At 40.3% G+C, this 18549-nt stretch overlaps 1 protein-coding gene across 2 annotated transcripts in view; it reads left to right on the top strand.

The window, feature by feature from the left end:
- Positions 1-18549, top strand: part of PREX2 (phosphatidylinositol-3,4,5-trisphosphate dependent Rac exchange factor 2) — a 280651-nt gene that overhangs the window by 85951 nt on the left and 176151 nt on the right. For both annotated transcript variants that reach the window (XM_054020338.1, XM_054020337.1), the window contains exons 7-8: positions 12214-12347; positions 15187-15290. In XM_054020338.1, the coding sequence (XP_053876313.1) occupies positions 12214-12347; positions 15187-15290 (238 nt within the window). The remainder of the gene's footprint in view (positions 1-12213; positions 12348-15186; positions 15291-18549) is intronic.

Here is an 18549-nt window from a genome sequence, read left to right as displayed (position 1 = left end):
GGAACTTCTCATTTCACTAGTAAAATCACAATTCTTACTTAGGATCTACTCTGAGTAATATCAATATTTTTGTCTAAGGATCATCAGTGATACAGACACTCTCAGTGCACTAACCATCTTTCAGAAAAGACAAATTGTCTAGCTCTGGATTTAGGATATTAACCATTTACATCAAATAATAATAAATATATAAAAATCAGTCTGTGCTTTTAGCTCTATGGATTACTAACTGTTGTTCTCAGGCTTTGCTCTTTTAGACACTTACTTGAATGTCCTGCCTAGTCAACGGGGTGGTTGGGTGGGGGGGGAGAGGAATGTATAGAACATAAACTTTAGAAAAATTAACAGATAAGGGATTATCTGCAGAGTGCCAACAAATACATGTTCAGCAGTGTGAATACAACAGCCTTTATATTTACAGTTGAGTCTCTGAGCTGTTGAGAGGAAGGTGAAAAAAAATCACCCTATCCTGGCCCGTCTGACAATCGGGGAAAAATTCCTTCCCAGTCCCATAAAGGTGACTAGCACAATGCCTACAGCAGATCAAAAACACATAGTTTTACTCTAATCCCAGGATTAGGAGAATGGGACCTGTTAATCCAGGCATGCAATGGTGCCTCATTGCAGGGAAAGGGTCTGTATGGGCCCCTCAGGCATGCAGGAGCTAGTCTGCTTCTGCTGAGCACCTCCAGCCAGCCAAACTGCTTAACTGATGCTGCCTCTCCCCCAAAATTCAGGAGGAAGCAGGCTGTTATGAGCAGGGCAGGGGAAGAGAAGGGAGAATTGCATTAAGGGGCAAAACCATTTTCCCCCTGATAGTCCAGACAAAGACTCCATGCCCTTGAGGCAGTGGGTGTACCTAATGTTAATTAAGCGTAGCAGAAGATTTGACTCTTTCTAAAAAAGAGCATAGTTATTAATTTTGTTTAGACAGAAGCATCCATCTTTGTGCAGGGAGATTTGAACATATCATTTAAAGACTGTTTCTGTGGCAGCATTCTAAATAAGTTTTCTCTTGTTTCCAAAACTGGATAGGTAGAATCTATATTACTACATGTCTTCCATTACGCCTTGAGTCCTGGATTTTAGAGAGTAGTGATTTTCAAACTTCTCAGTCCCAGGAACCACTTACCACATTCTGCAGATATTCACAGTACATAGAAAGAAGGAATCTCTCTAAGCACCAAGTATTATAGTAATTGGTCATGTGTCTTCAACCTGATTTTACTGCATTCATTTTAGTCCCTTGTCTCAAAAATAACAAGTCATCAGTAGAAAGCGTCCAGGGAAGACAAAAATGATTAGAAATAGGGTGTAGGGCTAGGGTAACCAGACATCCCCATAAAATCAGGACCATCCTGATATAATTGGGACCATCCGGATATTTAGGTGTTTGTCCCGCGTCTTGACCGATCTTTGTCTCGATATTTCGCTCCGCCGGCAGCATTTTTTTTTTTTTGCTCCGCTGGCGGACACTTTTCCCTCTCCTCTGCCCGTGTCCCAATATTTTCTTCCTCTCATCTGGTCACCCTAAGTAGGGCTCATGCAAGGACATATTGTTTGCAGTATTTTGAAAATGAGAAAGTAATGTTGATAAGGCAAAGAATGAATGTGTGAGAGGTCCAATAGGATTAAACTTTCCCAAAGTACAAGAATAAGAGAGAATTCAAAATTAAAGGCAACATGTTTAAAATAGATTTTAGAAATACTATTTTTATTCAAAACACAATTAATGTGTGGAACTCACTGCCACAGGATACCACTGAGACAGATTAATACATTTGAAAAATTAAAATAAACTAGATGTAGGGATATCTTCTTCAATAATACCGGCTAGCTGGAGTGGTAAAAGTGCTAGCAATCGAAATGCTTCAGAGCATAAATTGATTGTGTCAAGAGAGAAGATGCACAAATAATCCTTCTCACCCATCGCTTCAACTATGTTCCCTCTTCTCTTTGAATCTCTTCACTAGATCCCCTTTTCATTATTGTGCTTGCTTTCAAGATCCTGCATATCCAGCAGATTCCTCACCTAGATCTTAATGAGCATAAATAGTTAAGGAACACAAATATTTTTGCATCAATATTTTGTTTGTCTGAATAATGCAAACAATGTGGGGTTTTTGGCATAAAAAATTGAGTACCATACCTATTAAATTCCTCAGTCTTTCCACATCAAATATATTGACACCTCTCTATAAATTTAAAACAGTTTTTAGAAGTTACTAACAATATGACTTGGCAGATGCTTAAAGTTTAAGTTATGGATTTAGGAACTGTTGCCTACTTTGACAAATCACATATTTAATCTTTATATATTCTTGCATATGTTAGCAAGGTAATTAATTTGAAGTTTCAGTAAACCACAACTATATAGTTTTAATTTATGTAGCTTTCTAAGAACAGATTGTTCATTAACATTTATTATTAAACAGTCAAAATGAATTATTTTAAACACTATTTTTGTGCTACATCTAGTCTAGCAGAACCATGTCCAATATATGTTGGGAAAAGTTGTTTTAATTGCTTCTTTTTTGTGTTTACCTGCAGAACAGAATTTACAATCAACCAGTTAAGAAAATAAAAACTAATCTTGACCCCCACCTTACCCACTTCCCCCAAAACAGAAATGCAGAAAATTCAAAAAGTCTGTACTGAATCCCTAAAGATGTATACAATTATATGCATACCATGGTTACAATTATGCAAATATCCCAGATGATAGTGGGGACCAATTTGTGGAAAACTGAGTTTTTATACTTTCTTTACATGTTTAGGTTTATGCTTTGCACTACAAAACAGCTATTTGTTTTCCCTAATCATTTAGGGGCTTTTCCATATTAAATTTAGGAATGAGTTCCGTATTGTGTTAGTTGTCTATTTTGTCTTGTTTCCCAGGTATAATAATGTATGAGGCCATTATTGCTAGGTCTGTCATATTGTTTTATAAGGTAAATCTTTCATATTTTTTTGGTGCTATAGAAAAATTAGGGACAAATCCTGTTTACCTTAATAATGAAAACACTCCACTTAATTTAATGGGATGGCTACATTTTATTAGTCATAGTAATTTTATTGCTCATTTTAACTATGCCCAGTATGTTAGGCACTGTCCAAATTGGATCAGACAATATCCCTGCTTTGAAGATTTTACAAATTTATGCCTTAATATTATAATTCATTGCATATGGCTGGATTGCTGTACTTGTGTGTAACTCCACTGACATTAATAGGGCTCTCAGTAGGCACAGCAGTGAATTACATGACATGGAGCTAATTTTGGCAATTACACAACATATAGATTTTGATGAGTCACAAGACAGTAAGGACAGGTAGTGGAAGAAGGACAGGGTGAATGTCTGTACAATGACTTGGTTAGTCAGTGAAGCTAGTGTCCAACCTGAGGGAGAAAAAATAAGTAAGAAAAGATAAATGGATAGAATGAATAAATATCAGACTAATCAGTCATTTTGTGTGAGTAAGGCTAGCAGATTTGGTCCTATTACTTCTAGCAGTCCTTTGGCTACGAAAAAAATCATCTTGATGAAGCTTTAGAAATCCCTTTAATTTCAAATCACTGGACAAAATTAAAAAAAAGTTTCCAAACAAAGAGTTTCTTAAAGTAGATTTCCATGTGAAAGATTTTATATTCAGTGACAGTTGCACACACAGAGTGAAAGTTGCACCCACAGTAATTAAATAAATACAAGATTCATCTGAGTCCTGTTTGCTTTTTAAATAGTTTTTTTCCTTTAAAATATATCATTAAAGAAAAGTTAGTGGATCAAGTCCTGTGCTGTTATGCAGTTGCAGATCTGGAATAACTCCATTGTCTTTAATGGAGTTATGCTACATTTATGCCAGTGTAACAGACCAGATTTGATTATGATATGACTACAATGCGATGCCCAATCTAGCAAAGTTGCTCATTTTCCTAGAGGCATCCTCTTCATACATAGAGTATGTCTACTCCTTGAAACAGTATAAATGTCAGAGCTATTGTAGGAGGTAACTATTTTAGATAGTTCTGCACAAACAAATCCTTGAATGCAATGTATGAGAGTGGGTTTAATTAAATAAACATCTGGTTTTCTATAGAGCCTAAGAATAAAGAGGCAAATGTGTTGGAGGTTTCTTACCAGAAGGAAATGTTTAACACATTGCTTGGCTTTTTCTGGGAGGAAAAAATATTTTTAGAACCCAAGGATGAAAGCATGACTTAAATTCCCATACAAGTGTCATAAAGCTAAGCTTGTGTTTATGATAAAAATAGAGATGTATGGAAAAACAGAACATCTGCTTCAAGAAAGAAGATTCTTAATACAATTACTTTTTCACGTAATATCCTAGATTGTTAAATATATTGGCTTAATTCAGAACTTGTATAAGTGGGTGTCTAAACTGGTGGAATGGATCAGCAATTAAAAACATCTGTCAATAAAATTTGTGCAAAGTTTACAACGAGAGAGAGAAGAAAACAGGCACACACACAAAATGGTGTTTCATGTAATCAGAACACCAAGTATCCCAGCTTGGTTTCAACCCAGCTTGGTAACAGTTGAATGGGAAATTCTGCCATCTCTTAGGCTTTCCCCTCTTCTTACCACCAAAATAGCTATTTTTATAGAGATTTCTGTATTCACTGAAAGTCTGAAGCTACATCTAGAATGCACACCATGGGCTGCAGTATGGACATGGCCTGAAAAGCAGGCCATGTCCATACTGCAGTGTGGAGATACATGAATGGGCTCTGGCAACAGGGAGGCAGCAGGGAAAGGCTCTGGCAATGGGGAGCTGCCAGAATCTTTCCCCACAGCTTCTCTGCTGCCAGAGTTTTTCCATGCTCCTGGAGTGTTTCACAGCAGCGGGGAAACAGTGGAACACTATATTGCTAAAAACAGCCGTGTAGCTGGGAGAGGCACTGCTTGGGTGAGAAGGATACATACCCAGGTACATGGCCACAGGGTTCAGGCATGTCCTTACTCTACTAGCCTAAGCACTTCCTCACCATCTACCATCTCCTTGTACCTGTGCTAGGGGGGCTTGTAGTGTCTGTACTCTACATGCCACTGAAAGGAGTGTGCAATGTAGACGTACCCTGATGGTGTTTGCAGTCCTCAGTCATGCCACATGCTCATGAAAAGACTAAATGAAGAGTTAATTCCCTTCTTGTTGAACAACTGTGTTCTGTCACAGGGTTTCTGCTGAGGTCCTGTCCATTGACTTGAATGGAATTTCACCCATTTATACCAGGTGTGAATTTGGCCCAGTAGATTTTGGATGAATAACTTTATTTCACAAATAAATATTTAAAAACAACACATACTGATTCTGAACTTATAGTACTCTCTCTATGAGCTGTGGCGCAAACATAATATCTCAAGTGCTTTATTTAATGCTTGTAAACATTAACTGAAGTACTGTGGTACTGATGCTGTATCAAGTTGAGAACCTGCAGTCCCATTCTACAGACTAGGAATATAAATCCATGTTTTTTCATGGGACTTCCATTAACAGTGACTTTTCTTATGTTTGATCTTACCCAAATAATTTGTTCTGAACCCAAATATTTACTAAAAACCTGTCTTGCTGCTTTTGAATGATCTAAATGGGGCAAAAATATTGCTCTAAGTTCACCTGAGGAATTTTCCACAAACTTTTTGTGCGTGGACCAATCAAAAATATTGTGATTCTAAAACTTCAAATTTTCCCTATATATAGTCCTTAATGTAGATTAGTATCATGGTCTTGTTTGAAGGTACTTGCTTTGAAATAAAAAAGTTATTAATTAATTTGTTGAACTTGCACATTGTGTGCATTATTTTCCTTAATTTTAGGAACATGCATCAAGTTGCCTTATTCAGGGTGCTTGTAGGTGCAGGTATTTGAAAGAATCTATTTCCATGTAGATAATGAAAAAAATTATAATTACAGTTGATTCTGTTGTTTTCACAAAAAGCATTGTTTTGGGATGAACCGTTCTTGTTAGAAATTGCCCTCAACTTTCAGTGGAGGAAGGAATGTTCATACTCTAAACATCAAGATGTTGATTTTAAGTTGTTAAAAAAAAACACAACCTAAACCTACAAACCCCTGATAATTAGGAACTGGGCAACAAAAAAGCAATCATACTTATCACAGGGAGAAAAGCCTGGAAATACCCAGTATATCATAGTTTTAAATATCAGAATATTACAGGTCAGGGACTTAAAATGATACCCATGATCAGATAGATATGGAAATATTAATTTAATTTTAAAAACTTCTTACGGTGGGGGAATGTTTTGTCTGCCTGAGATTTTCAAAGGAGCCTACAGGAATTAGGAACCCTATTCCCATTGAGTTTCAATAGGAATTGTGTGCCTGCCTCCCTTGGACTCCATTTAAAAACCCCACATTTTGTGAACCATCAGGCACATACAGGGCTTAGCTCCCTGAGTAGGGAGTCAGACAGCTGCAATTCTTTCCTGTTTTACTCAATGTTCATAATGCCCTTCATGTGCCCTCTCCATCCTTCCCTGCACCCTTTGGGGCAATGCGTGTCTCTAGTGGGAGGAAGCAGTCTCAACACTCACCTCAAGTGTGAAGACAATAGTACAGGGTGCACAAGGGGAGGGAGGCGCCTTTCATTCTTTTCCTCTCCCTCCCCTGCATGGATGAAGGTTCTTTTTTGAGTGACTGGATACATCCTTTACAATGTAGGTGTGTGCATATCTCATGCTCTGGTAAGGGTTGCCACCTCTAAGGTAAGTCCTGGACATCCGGGATGATCCTGAGCCCATAAAGCTGGACACCAGGTGGCATGTACTGAGCACCCTGACAGATTTCCCAGGACAGCTACTTCAAAAAAGTGATGACTGTGGGAAAACTTGGACAGGTGGCAATCCTAGCAGTCATGCCAGAGAATTTTCTCTTGAGGTACCTGTATTGATGGCTGCTTGGGTGCTTTGGCTTCCCCATGCTCTGAGCTGAGGTTATGAAGGGTGGACTTGCCCTGCCTATCTTTAAGTTCCTTCTTATTGTTGGTGGTCAGAGCATGTTATTGTGCTTTTACAGCCCTCGTTTCTCTGTGAGGAAACAAATCACACATAGTTAATTAGAGTTAGTGGTACTCATTTTTTCTCCTTTGGATGTCTTTATTTTATTTTGGATAGGCAGGCTTGTCTGGGGATTGCCCAGTACCAGGGGAGCTTATGCCAAAGTCCCAAGGCTTTAAGCCTAGCTCCTGGTATCCCAAGACAATGCTTATTAGAGCCCCACACACTTGCCATTTTGAAGTGCCTGAGTGAGGGTCACATTAGAGAAAGGTGTCCAATCTGCCTTGAGTTCAAATCAAGAAGAAAGAAGCAAAAGGAAGAATGCCTTAGCTATATTCTCATGGAGGCTGTTCTTTGCCCAGCACTGGAGCCCACTTGATCAATGGAGGGGAGCTCATTGACTATTCCCTCCAGGAGTGCTCTCCTAACCTTGCCCATTGACAGAGGCTAAAGGAGACCCCCTTCAGCAGCAAGCATTTCTGGATACCCTGTCCTCCAGAAAGCATAAGTGCTCAGCGCACACTCATCCTCTAAAGCCAAAAAGAAAACAGCATAGACTACTCATTCAAAGTCCTTGGTGCGTGACTCCTCTGCAGCAGAAGGCCACTCTGGTACTGAAGGTAAAGTGCAGCTTTTGGCTCACTACTCCCCAGTACTGTTTCACAGTGCTTCTCGTCGGACTGAACTTTTCAACTCTGGTGCTCACCCTAGGATCATCAAGGCCAGCTACCTCATCAGTAATGATAGAGGATCCATCACCTCTGCTTTCTGCAGGGCAACCATCGATCTTAGCCCTGATGCCAGAGGCCTACACAGCTGGAAAGGACCTGTGATGCTTCTTGGTACTTCCATCACTGCTGATTCAGGGTGAAGGCCCGTTATTGGTACCATTTAGGGTGACCAGACGGCCCGATATTTAGGTGTTTGTCCCGTATCCCGACCAATCTTTGGTCGGGACGCAATTAGTCCTGATATTTCGCGGTACTCCTTTTTTTTTTTTTTTTCTGCCAGCGACCCGCGCGCCCCCCCTCCCCCGGATGTGTTCCGATATTTTCTTCCTCTCATCTGGTCACCCTAGTACCATTGCACACAGCGCAGGCTATGGCATCGGCCCTTGGTCTCAGGACTGGTACCGTCATCCTAGGCCTCTTCAGTGTGATAGTATCTAGAACCCCAATACTTGCTCCATTTCAACACTAGGTACCAATAGCCAGGAAGCCTTCAATGGTACCGCCGGTACCACAGGCTCAACTTAGATTCCAGTCCCAGTCTCTGATGTCTCTTCCTGGAACTGTACCACCCTGGCCTTTGGCGGTATTCTTACTCCTCAGTGGAGTCTGAAGTGGGTTCCTATGCCTCCCACTAATCCAATGTGTCCTTCAAAACTCATTTCTGCTCTCACAGAAGACAGTCTGCAAGGAGCAGATAGAGGGACTGGTGGCCTGGCCTCTAGTACTATATCAGCCTCCCCATTAGCCTTACAGTGCTAAATAAATCAAAAGAATACTGAAAGATTCTATATTCTGGGGGCCTTGTGATAGTGTTCTGTGGAAGAGCTAGATTTGATTTCTTTGTCACTCTCCAGGGCTTCATGAATGAATACAATAACAGTTAACAAAAATCCCTGACCTACAATTATATCATCACAGGTTGGATCTTGTCAAATGTTATAAGATAAGTAAGGTTATCATTGTTTAATGTTCAGCGAGATCTCCAAGGGAAAAGGAGTCCATGGAACACTTGTATATTTAATACAACATGCTGAAGCCATTTTTTCATCTTTAAGACCTCAGCCAGCAATTTGTTTAAAAAGGAAAGGAAAAATAATACCCAGAGTAGTGATATGATGAAAACTACAGTTAATGCAGTGTTAAGACTTTAATCATGTCAGGCATTCAGAGTCTAAGTAACTTATTATTTTACCTGTGCATAAAGTAGGGCATTGGTTTTCATATTGCGGGCACACGTCCCTGGGAGGGACATGATGAGGTTATCAGGGGGAGGTGGGTGCAGGATGGGCTGCAGGCCTGTGGCTGGGTGTCAGGTCCAAGGCAGGGAATCAGTGAGGAGAGCACACAGGGAGTCCCTAGCGGTTAGTGAGGGAGGGAGAGTGAAGAGCCCCAGTCTGGTCTGTGCCACATTGCCATGGGCTCCTCTGAGGATGGAGCCAGCGGTCCTGCTGCCATCCCAGGTGTGAACCGCCTGCTCAGTGAGTCACTTTCTTTCCTGGACGGGCAGGAGTTGGAGGAATGGGCAGCAAAAAAAAGTTTGGTCAATTGGGTCTTTTGATATATGAACATGGAACAATGAGCTTCATTATTAGAGACGTTTGGAAAATGGTTATCATCCCCCCAATAAAAATACGAAAGGAATTTTTCATCAAAAATTTCCACAGAAAAAAACAATAGAAAATTGGTGGTTTTCTGTCTAGTGGCTACAGATGGCACAGCCAGACACGTAGATTTGGCAGATTCATTCTGAAAGACTGTGTGTGTAAATGGTTGAAACTTGTCATAGCAGAGACTTGAGTCTGTTCCCAGCTCTGCAGGGGTGACGTGCTACCACTTTTACTTTAACTGTACAGTGAGTGAATGATACTTGTGTGCCTCCTAAGATTGTGGTTTGACAGCTTGTCTCCTTGGTGCATTAGTTTGCATAAAAGGGGTGTGAATTCTAGTGCTCACTTGTGTGTTGCACATTAACGGGCCCATATGGACCCTGCTGATGCACACTAACAGTTCCATAGTGTGCATTAATGTAGTTCCATTTCCAGGGCTGGCTCCAGCTTTTTTGCTGACCCAAGCAGCGAAGGAAAAAAAAAAAAAAGACGCGATTGGCGGCACTTCGGCAGCGGGTCCCTCAGTCCCTCTTGGAGGGAAGGACCGGCTGCCAAATTGTCGCCAAGGAATGAAGCGGAGTGGTAAAGCTGCCACCGAATTGCCGCCGAAGACCCAGACGTGCCGCCCCTTCCCATTGGCCGCCCCAAGCACCTGCTTCCTGCGCTGGTGCCTGAAGCCTGCCCATTTCAAACAGCACACTTTTAGTGAATGCCAGCAGGGTATACACACAGCAGTTAGTGTGCACTGGAAATGTACACCCCTGTAGTAAATATTGTTAAGTACAAAGAATTAACAACAGAGGAAGAGCTGTGACTAGAACCCCTGATTTCCTCCTGGATCTCAACTCAGAGCATCTTCCCTTGGGCCAAAGTGATGGGGTTATTGGGAAACGGTATCCATGACTGCTGCTTCTTTTGCATTCCCCCACATAGAAGCATAGAATATCAGGGTTGGAAAGGACCTCAGGAGGTCATTTAGTCCAACCCCCTGCTCAAAGCAGGACCAATCCCCAACTAAAACATCTCAGCCAGGGCTTTGTCAAGCCAGGCCTTAAAAACTTCTAAGGAAGGAGATTCCACCACCTCCCTAGGTAACCCATTCCACTGCCCTCCTAGTGAAAAAGTTTTTCCTAATATCCATCCTAAACCTCCCCCACTGCAACTTGAGACCATTATTCCTTGTTCTGTTACCTGGTACCACTGAGAACAGTTTAGATCCATCCTCTTTGGACCCCCCTTTCAAGTAGTTGAAAGCAGCTATCAAATCCCCAATCATTCTTCTCTTCTGCAGACTAAATAACCCCAGTTCCCTCAGCCTCTCCTTATAAGTCATGTGCTCCAGCCTCCTAATCATTTTTGTTGCCCTCCGCTGGACTCTTTCCAACTATAGCTCTGTTCCTATCATGAAGGTAGCTCATAGCACCCTAAGTGCATGCTCAGTGTAACTGGCATGTAGAGAGATCTGTGGTTATAGCATGCTCAGTGCAGACAGCATATCAGAAATTTTAGCAGCAAAGTCTTTAACAAGCTCCTTTACATGAGTATATGGTGACTTTCAAGTGTTTATATCTCACCAAAACTGCCTGGATTGTCAGGGCAGGGCTGGCTCCAGGCACCAGCCGAGCAAGCTGGTGCTTGGGGCGGCAGATTGAACGAGGCGGCATTCCACCCAATCCTAGGGCGGCACGGACGCTTTTTTTTGTTGTTGTTCCGCTTCGGCCGCCCTGTAGGGGGCAGCGGCGAGGAGGACGGGAGCGCCCTGCAGCAAGCCCGGCAGGGCAGTCCTCGTCCTTCCCTCCCTGCCGACCGAAGCAGAGCCCTCCTGGCAGGTGGTAGGCGGCACGGCACGGCAGCGCCCCGCTGTAGCCCTGGCCCCCCCCTTCTCTCACTCTCCCGCCCGCTCCCTCCTCCTCCCCCCCGCTAGCCGGTCCCCCTCACCCGCGCTCCACTGCAGTTTTTTTTTTTTTTTGCTTTCCCGTTCTGGCTGCCCCGTTTTTGTTTTTGTTTTTTGCTTGGGGCAGCCCAAAAGCCAGAGCCAGCCATGTGTCAGGGGGCAGCAAAAGATAGGCAATCTCCCAGCCAAATGTCAAGTTCCTTTTCTAAAGCATGGAGGTGCTAGAACTCTTCAAACCAACCACTGGAGAACTTTTTAATCATTGGCAAAACTACTTATTTTTCGCTAGCCTTAGTTTTGGAACAGCTGACCTATTTTCACTGATACTTGGAATGTGTTAAAACCTTCTTTCTCAGCTTTGTCTATAATTTGTAATTTGATTGTTTTTGTTTTTATTTTTTTGAAAGTTTGGTATGAAAGTACATACATTTAACTATTTAAAATACATCAGAACTACTTCACTGACAAATTAGGTTCAGTGGGATAGAATTTATATTGTATGCAGTCTTCTGAAACATGGCCCCTCTAACTTCATTTTTTCATAAGAATTTTATTTTTAAAAGTATTCTTTAGAACACCATAGTTTAGCTATTTGAAGGTCATTGTTATGGTTTTTATAGCCAACCTAACTCTAACCATTTGGCTACATTGTCATGTACATTAATATAATTTGGGAGATTTAATAATCCACAAAAAGAAAGAGAGAAAATAAACCCCAGAACCTGATGGTAACACTGGATTAATGCAAAGTCTTCATTAAATAAACATTTCATATCAGTGTTTAAACTTAAAAAGCAAGCTACTGTGGGTTTTTCTTACTAGTAATTTAAAAAAAAGGAACTGCTGTAATTGAAAATTAATTTGTATAGAAATCTGCATTCTTCTTTGTTTTGCAAACATCATCAATTTGCATGGACTAATCTGCTTCTCTTGATTTGGTTTAGGGGTCCAACATCACAGATTCATGCACGGAAATGCTAATGTATGGAGTTTTGCTGAAAATTTCTGCAGGAAATATCCAGGAGCGGGTATTTTTTCTTTTTGACAATCTTTTGGTCTACTGTAAACGAAAACACAGGTAATTTATTAGCTTTTACTGTAGAAATTATTTACATTTTTCCCATATAAACAAGTACATCATAGTGAGAGACTTTAAAAAAAATGGATATTGCCTAAATAACTACTACAGAGATGGGGGAAACTGTTTTAATTGTGGTATAAGGCACCCAACATTGCAAAGAGAACCATGCAAGAGGACCCCTGTGCCTGCACAGATGCCCTTTACAGAATTGAGGCTTAAGGGTAATATATTTTCAAAAGTGCCTATGGGATTTATAATCCTAATGACCACTTTCAAAAGTGATGTACATTTAAGAGCCTAAATCTCATTGAAAGTCAGTAGAACTTAGACTCTTAACTATAACCATCCAAGGATATCGAAAGTCAGTGGAATTCTGGATATAAATGAATGAATGACCCTAAATGAATAATTTGTAAATAATATATATTTAAGGTTGTGTGAGAAGTCTTAGAAAATGAGTGTGAAACTTCAACTGTCTATTGTGTTGATTGGGAGTACAATTCCTGTTTGAAAACTGTCAGATATATACTTTTTAGACAGCTGTGAATAGATTTGACTCCTTATTCCTAAAAAAAATCGGTCTAGTTATTTTCTGAATGTTTGTACAAAATAAATTATATTCTTTATTCATGTTATCATATGTACAGTATGCTCTATGATTTATTTATCCCAAAGCATCAGGATAGGATTATATCCCGATGCTATGAAGATCTCTTCACCTGCATTAATTATAGATTTTGGGAAAGATGTTCTCTAGGATCTATAGTGGCTTCTACCGGAATAGACCCTTGTGGAGGGCGTTGGGTGTGTAAGGTCTGCCAAGGCAAAATGCTTCAGTGGTGGAGATCAGCCACAGACTCTTTTGCATTAGAAAGAAATAGGGAGCCACTACAGGTCAAAAAGTTGATGGCACCAATTTTGAAGGGAACTTTGTCAGAGTGGCCAGGAAATGCACTGATTCAGCCTTCTCCTGTAATGGTTCCCATAAAAAGAGCTGGTAGGCACAGAGAGGGGAAATGACTTGCCTAAGGTCACCCAGCATGCCAGTGGCAGAGCCAGGAATAGAACCAAGGTCTCCTAAATTCCAATCCAGTGCTATAGCCCTTAGGTCACACTGCCTTGCCTGTAATCACTTATGTGATCAGATATAGAGAAAATTATAATTCAATGAGAACAAATTGAATCCTAGTTAGTGTGTTACAGGACTTGAGATTTTAGTTTCACAGAAATAAGGGGATTCATGGTTAAGGTTCCTTTAAGAACTTTTACTCAGCCCCATAAGTGTGTTTACAGTCTGTTGTGCGAGGGGAACAGGTATCTAGGTGAATGGCTAAGATGAGTTATTGTTAGAGGAAAAGGTGCCCATCCTGGATAAAATATTGAAATTTCATGTTGAAGCTGTAAGCATTTGATTTATGACTGTAAAGTCTTAAGATTCTTCCTTCTCCTTTCTTCCCCCTTATTTCCTTTCCCATCATCAAAGATAGATGCCTGTTTAGAATGTTTGTAACTGTAGCCAATATATGTATTTCATCACTATGGCTCTGATTCTAGAAAGCATCTCTGTTCAGGATACTACTTGAGCGCATGCTTGTATGTTCTTCACTCTCATTGAAGTCAATGGAACTGTGCTTAATGTTAAGCATGTACTTAAGTGTTTCTCTGAATGGGGGCCTAACATTGCTAAATCAAATATCACCTATACAAAAGTAGGTGACCAAAATTAAAGAATGAAGGGTGAAATTCAGACCTCATTAAAGTCAATGCTGTTTTTAATTGCTATAATTTCTATAAAAACAATGTGTACCAACTGGAACTCATAGCTCATACTGCCTCATCTCTGCTGTGTTCCCTGGCCTTTTGTATTTGTGTCACTCTCTTTTAATACTGAAGCAAGAAAACATTTGCATGGTCAATATGCCTGTTTTATGTTTGATAAAAATGTAGTAACTAAACTGTTGTTCGGATAAGGATTATTCAGTAAGCACAATGGATCATTCAAGTTGATGCAGGTGGATATACTTGGAGTATCCTACCTCAATCAGTGCTTAAGAAGTTAAAGAAAATAACTTACTGTGCATATTCAGCACACGGTTATCACAATTGTAAGCTATGCTGTGCTTTAAGCCATTTGCTTTTGAAATAAAGTGGAACATATTCTTCACCCAGAGCTCCCTACATGGCATATTGGACGTTTAGAAAATAAATTGGTCTTAGAGATATCTGAGAGCCAAGAGCCTCAGAACATTTCCTAACAGTTCCAAAAAACTTCTTGTTCTGATAACTCGATAGTGGATGCAACATGCAACTAGAAGTGACTGATAAAAGAGTATCGGGGGTAGCCGTGTTAGTCTGTATCCACAAAAACAACAAGGAGGCCAGTGGCACCTGAAAGACTAACAGATTTATTTGGGCATAAGGTTGCATCTGAAGAAGGGAGGTTTTTTACCCACGAAAGCTTATGCCCAAATAAATCTGTTAGTCTTTAAGGTGCCACCGGACTCCTTGATAAAAAAGGTTTAGAATGAAAATGCTGTGTGTGTATGGAGGAGGCGGGGGCGTCATCCTAACTGAACCTTCTGCACTTTCCCCACTGTACTAATGCTATCTAAACTATAGTATGAGTTAACTATAATTTTATAACAGCTTTATAAGAGATGTAAGTTCTTTGTGACAGGGTCCTTTCTGATTTCTACAGCACCAGTACAATTGGACCTTGATTCTTATAGCAGCCATTAGATGCTACTGAAATGCATAAAAATAATAGTAGTTTTGGTACAGAAAAAATTTATAGTATGGTGTTTGGACAATGTTCTTATGCTTTTTCTCTTACAAGACGATTGAAGAACAGCAAAGCATCTACTGATGGCCATCGGTATCTTTTTCGAGGCAGAATAAACACAGAGGTAATGGAAGTGGAGAACGTAGATGATGGTACAGGTGAGTACATTTACAGTGATCAGTTATAACATAAAGAAACTCATCTTGTAAGGTGCTGAGCATCTCTTGTGGAGTGTTAAGCAGTCTCAAGTGCCATTGATTCCTGAGGGAGTGGAGAGTGCTCAGCACCTTGCAGTATCAGATTTAAAGGAAATAATAAAGATCTCACTTTATAGAAGCTGATAGTGCCACTACAACTGTGCTTCTGTGACACATCATTGATTTCAAACATTATGAGCTGGGCAGTTACTGTTTTAGGGCTGGTCTTCACTATGGGGAGATCAATGCCCCTGCAATCGATGAAGCAGGAGTCGATTTAGCGGGTCTAGTGAAGACCCACTAAATCGATAGCAGAGCAGTCTCCAGTCGACCCTAGTACTCCAGCTCTCTCAGAAGAGTAAGGGAAATCAACCAAAGAGCATTTCCCATTGACACAGCACAGTGAAGACACCAGGGTAAGTCGACCTAAGCTATATCGACTCCAGTTACGTTATTCACGTAGCAGGAGTAGTGAAACTTAGGTCGACTTACCCTGGAAGTGAAGACAAGCCCCTAGTCAATCAGTCACAGCTGACTGATTTAAACTGGTGGCAAAGTCATGATGAAATGCTAAAGTGATCTTTATTGTCTTGACTGAAATGGTGCTGTAAATTTCACTTTATAACATCCAGCATGCTTACATGGGAGATTCTTGTTCCTATAATGTGGTAGTAAAAACAGTTTTGAAAGTTGCGTCTATTAGAACATTATCTTATTTGCTTTTATATGCTATAATTGCAACATAATAAGTTTAAAAAGAGGAAAAGGAAAAAAAGATATTTTATTCCTTTACAATTTTAATGCATAGAGCTGGTCATAATTTTCTTGTTTTTTGTTTAAAGACACACACCCACACGCATGCCACACACCCTGGAAAGTGAAAACTGAAAACATTTTGTAAAAATGTTTGGGTTTCAGTTAAAATTTGCCAGGTTTTTGGAATCCAAACATTTTTTACCAACACGACATGTTTTTGGTTTTCAGTTTTAAAAAAATGAAATATTTTAGAGGTTTGTTTTTTCAGTTTGGGATTTCTGCCTCACATCCTGCAGCACATAGAAGGAGGAGAGGGGAAATGGGGAAGGGAAAGAAGCAGCCCATTCTTCCCCACAGGAGGAAGTCTGACTAGTGAGAGGGGTAGGAAGAAGGAGAGGGAGCTCATGGATAGAGTGGATTGAGAATTATCCAACTAAATGTTTTTTCATTAGAAAATGTTTATTTGTTGAAATCGAAACTGTTCATGAAAAAGGGTCAGTTTGAACAAATCTCCTTATTCAAAAAATTTTGGGGAAAAAAGTTTGGAAATGATTGAAATCTGTTTTTAACATTTTTTAAATGCAAGGTTTCATTGTCTGATGGAAGAAGCAGATGGTGGGTGGAGAAATCAGGTAGATGAAGGAGGGAGGGAGTCGGTAGTTGGTTGCTTTTCATTTTTTTCAAGATTACAGGATGATAATTATCTTCATAGCAAGTCAGAAGGAGGGTTTTCAGTCCTGCTTCCTTCTCTAACTTTTGTTCCTTTTCCCTGCTCTTCATCTTCAAGGTGTTTGAACATGCTGTCTATTCCCAGTGCTCCTCCATTTTCTTTTTCAGTCGGCTTCCACCCTTTTTGTGCCATTGAAACTTACCTCACAGAAGACGCTAATGACCTCTTCCTCATCCAGTCGAAGGGCGATATCTCCTTACCCATTATTCTTGATATTTCTATAATCTTTGGCCTCTCAACCCACAACTTATAACGTGGTACCCTTTCATCTCTGGGTTTTTGTGTCTCTCATCTTTTCTTGGCTATCCTCCAACCTTGCTGACCACTCCTTCAATGTAGTCTTTAGTGAACCCTCTTGTTCCTTCTCCTCCCCTTTCTCTCTTGTGTTTGCTATAGTTTTGGCGATAGTTGTTTCATTTTCTTCACCTGACATCTAACCCCTGGGTGATCTCATTTGCTCCCATGATCTCTCATACCATAAATATATTGCTGACCTGCCCCATCACACTTCTCAATTCCTAATCTCTTCCACTGTGTTCAGGCTCACATCCTTCCTCACCTTTCATTGTCTTGTCCTGGTTATCATAATGATTCTTCAAGCCTATCAACATTTCATCTTTACTCCTATATAGTTTCCCTCTCTCTCATTTCTCTTCCCCCGTCCCAAGAAAATGCTATTATCCCATCAGTCACTTAAAAGCCTTGGGGGTTATCTTTCACTCTTTCCTTTCTTTCTGTCCTCACATCCTGATTTATTATTTAATCTTGTCACTTCTTCTTCTGAAGCTTTACTAAAATCCAGTGCTTCCCCTTTTCACTGCTGCTAAAGCCTACATTTAAGTTTTGGTTCTCTTACCTGGATTACTGTAACCTCCTCTCTTCCTGCATCCTTGACTCTCCTCCTACCCCATCGATCTGTACAGAATGCTAAAATACTCTTCCTTTTCTGCTGCTTTTGCCGTGTCACCCCTCCTTATGTTGCTTCACTGATTCTCTGTATGATGTTAAAATGCTTCAACTTCATTTTCAGGTCCCTGTACAACTGTCCCCTTGCCAACACCTTTTTTCTACATACAGCTCTCCCTACAACCTATGCTGCACCATAGCTTCTTACCTTGCTGCTCCTTTCATCTCTCTCTCCCACTTGCATCATCATGCCTTTTTTCACGCTGCTCCAATGTGTGTGATCTCCGTTTCCCTGTGTCCATTCAAATGCCTCCTTTATAACCCACTTAATTCATGATACAGCTGATGTTTAACCTAGTGCTATCTGCTTCTTTTCTTTTGCCCTGTCTTATTGCTAAATTTACTGATCTATTATTTCAAGCTTCATTCACATTTGTTTTGCATATTCCTATTTGGAATTATATTATTTTCTTCCCCTTAATTATCTGTTGCCATCATTTTGTCCAGTGTTTAATTTAATTTAGATTGTGAGCTATGTGGGTCATGGCTCTTGCCTTTGAATTTCTGTAAAACGTCACACAAATGTACTGCTCTTTTTATAAATATTAATAACAATAAAGACAGATGGAGGCTGAGTGGTGTTTCCAGATCTTTTGATGTGCAGTTTTTTGGTGTGCAAGCCTTTAATGGACAACCTTTTTTTCTTAAAATCATTGGGTCAGATTCTCAACTGGTGTAAACTGATATACCTTTATTGACTCCATTGTTGTACTTGAGGATTCTGCAGGAGTGAGTAATCGAGAGAGTTGTTAGGGGAGTATGTTGATT

Source organism: Malaclemys terrapin, chromosome 2, assembly GCF_027887155.1.
Source record: "Malaclemys terrapin pileata isolate rMalTer1 chromosome 2, rMalTer1.hap1, whole genome shotgun sequence".
Lineage (NCBI taxonomy): Eukaryota > Metazoa > Chordata > Testudines > Emydidae > Malaclemys > Malaclemys terrapin.
This window is presented reverse-complemented; position numbering and strand designations above follow the sequence as displayed.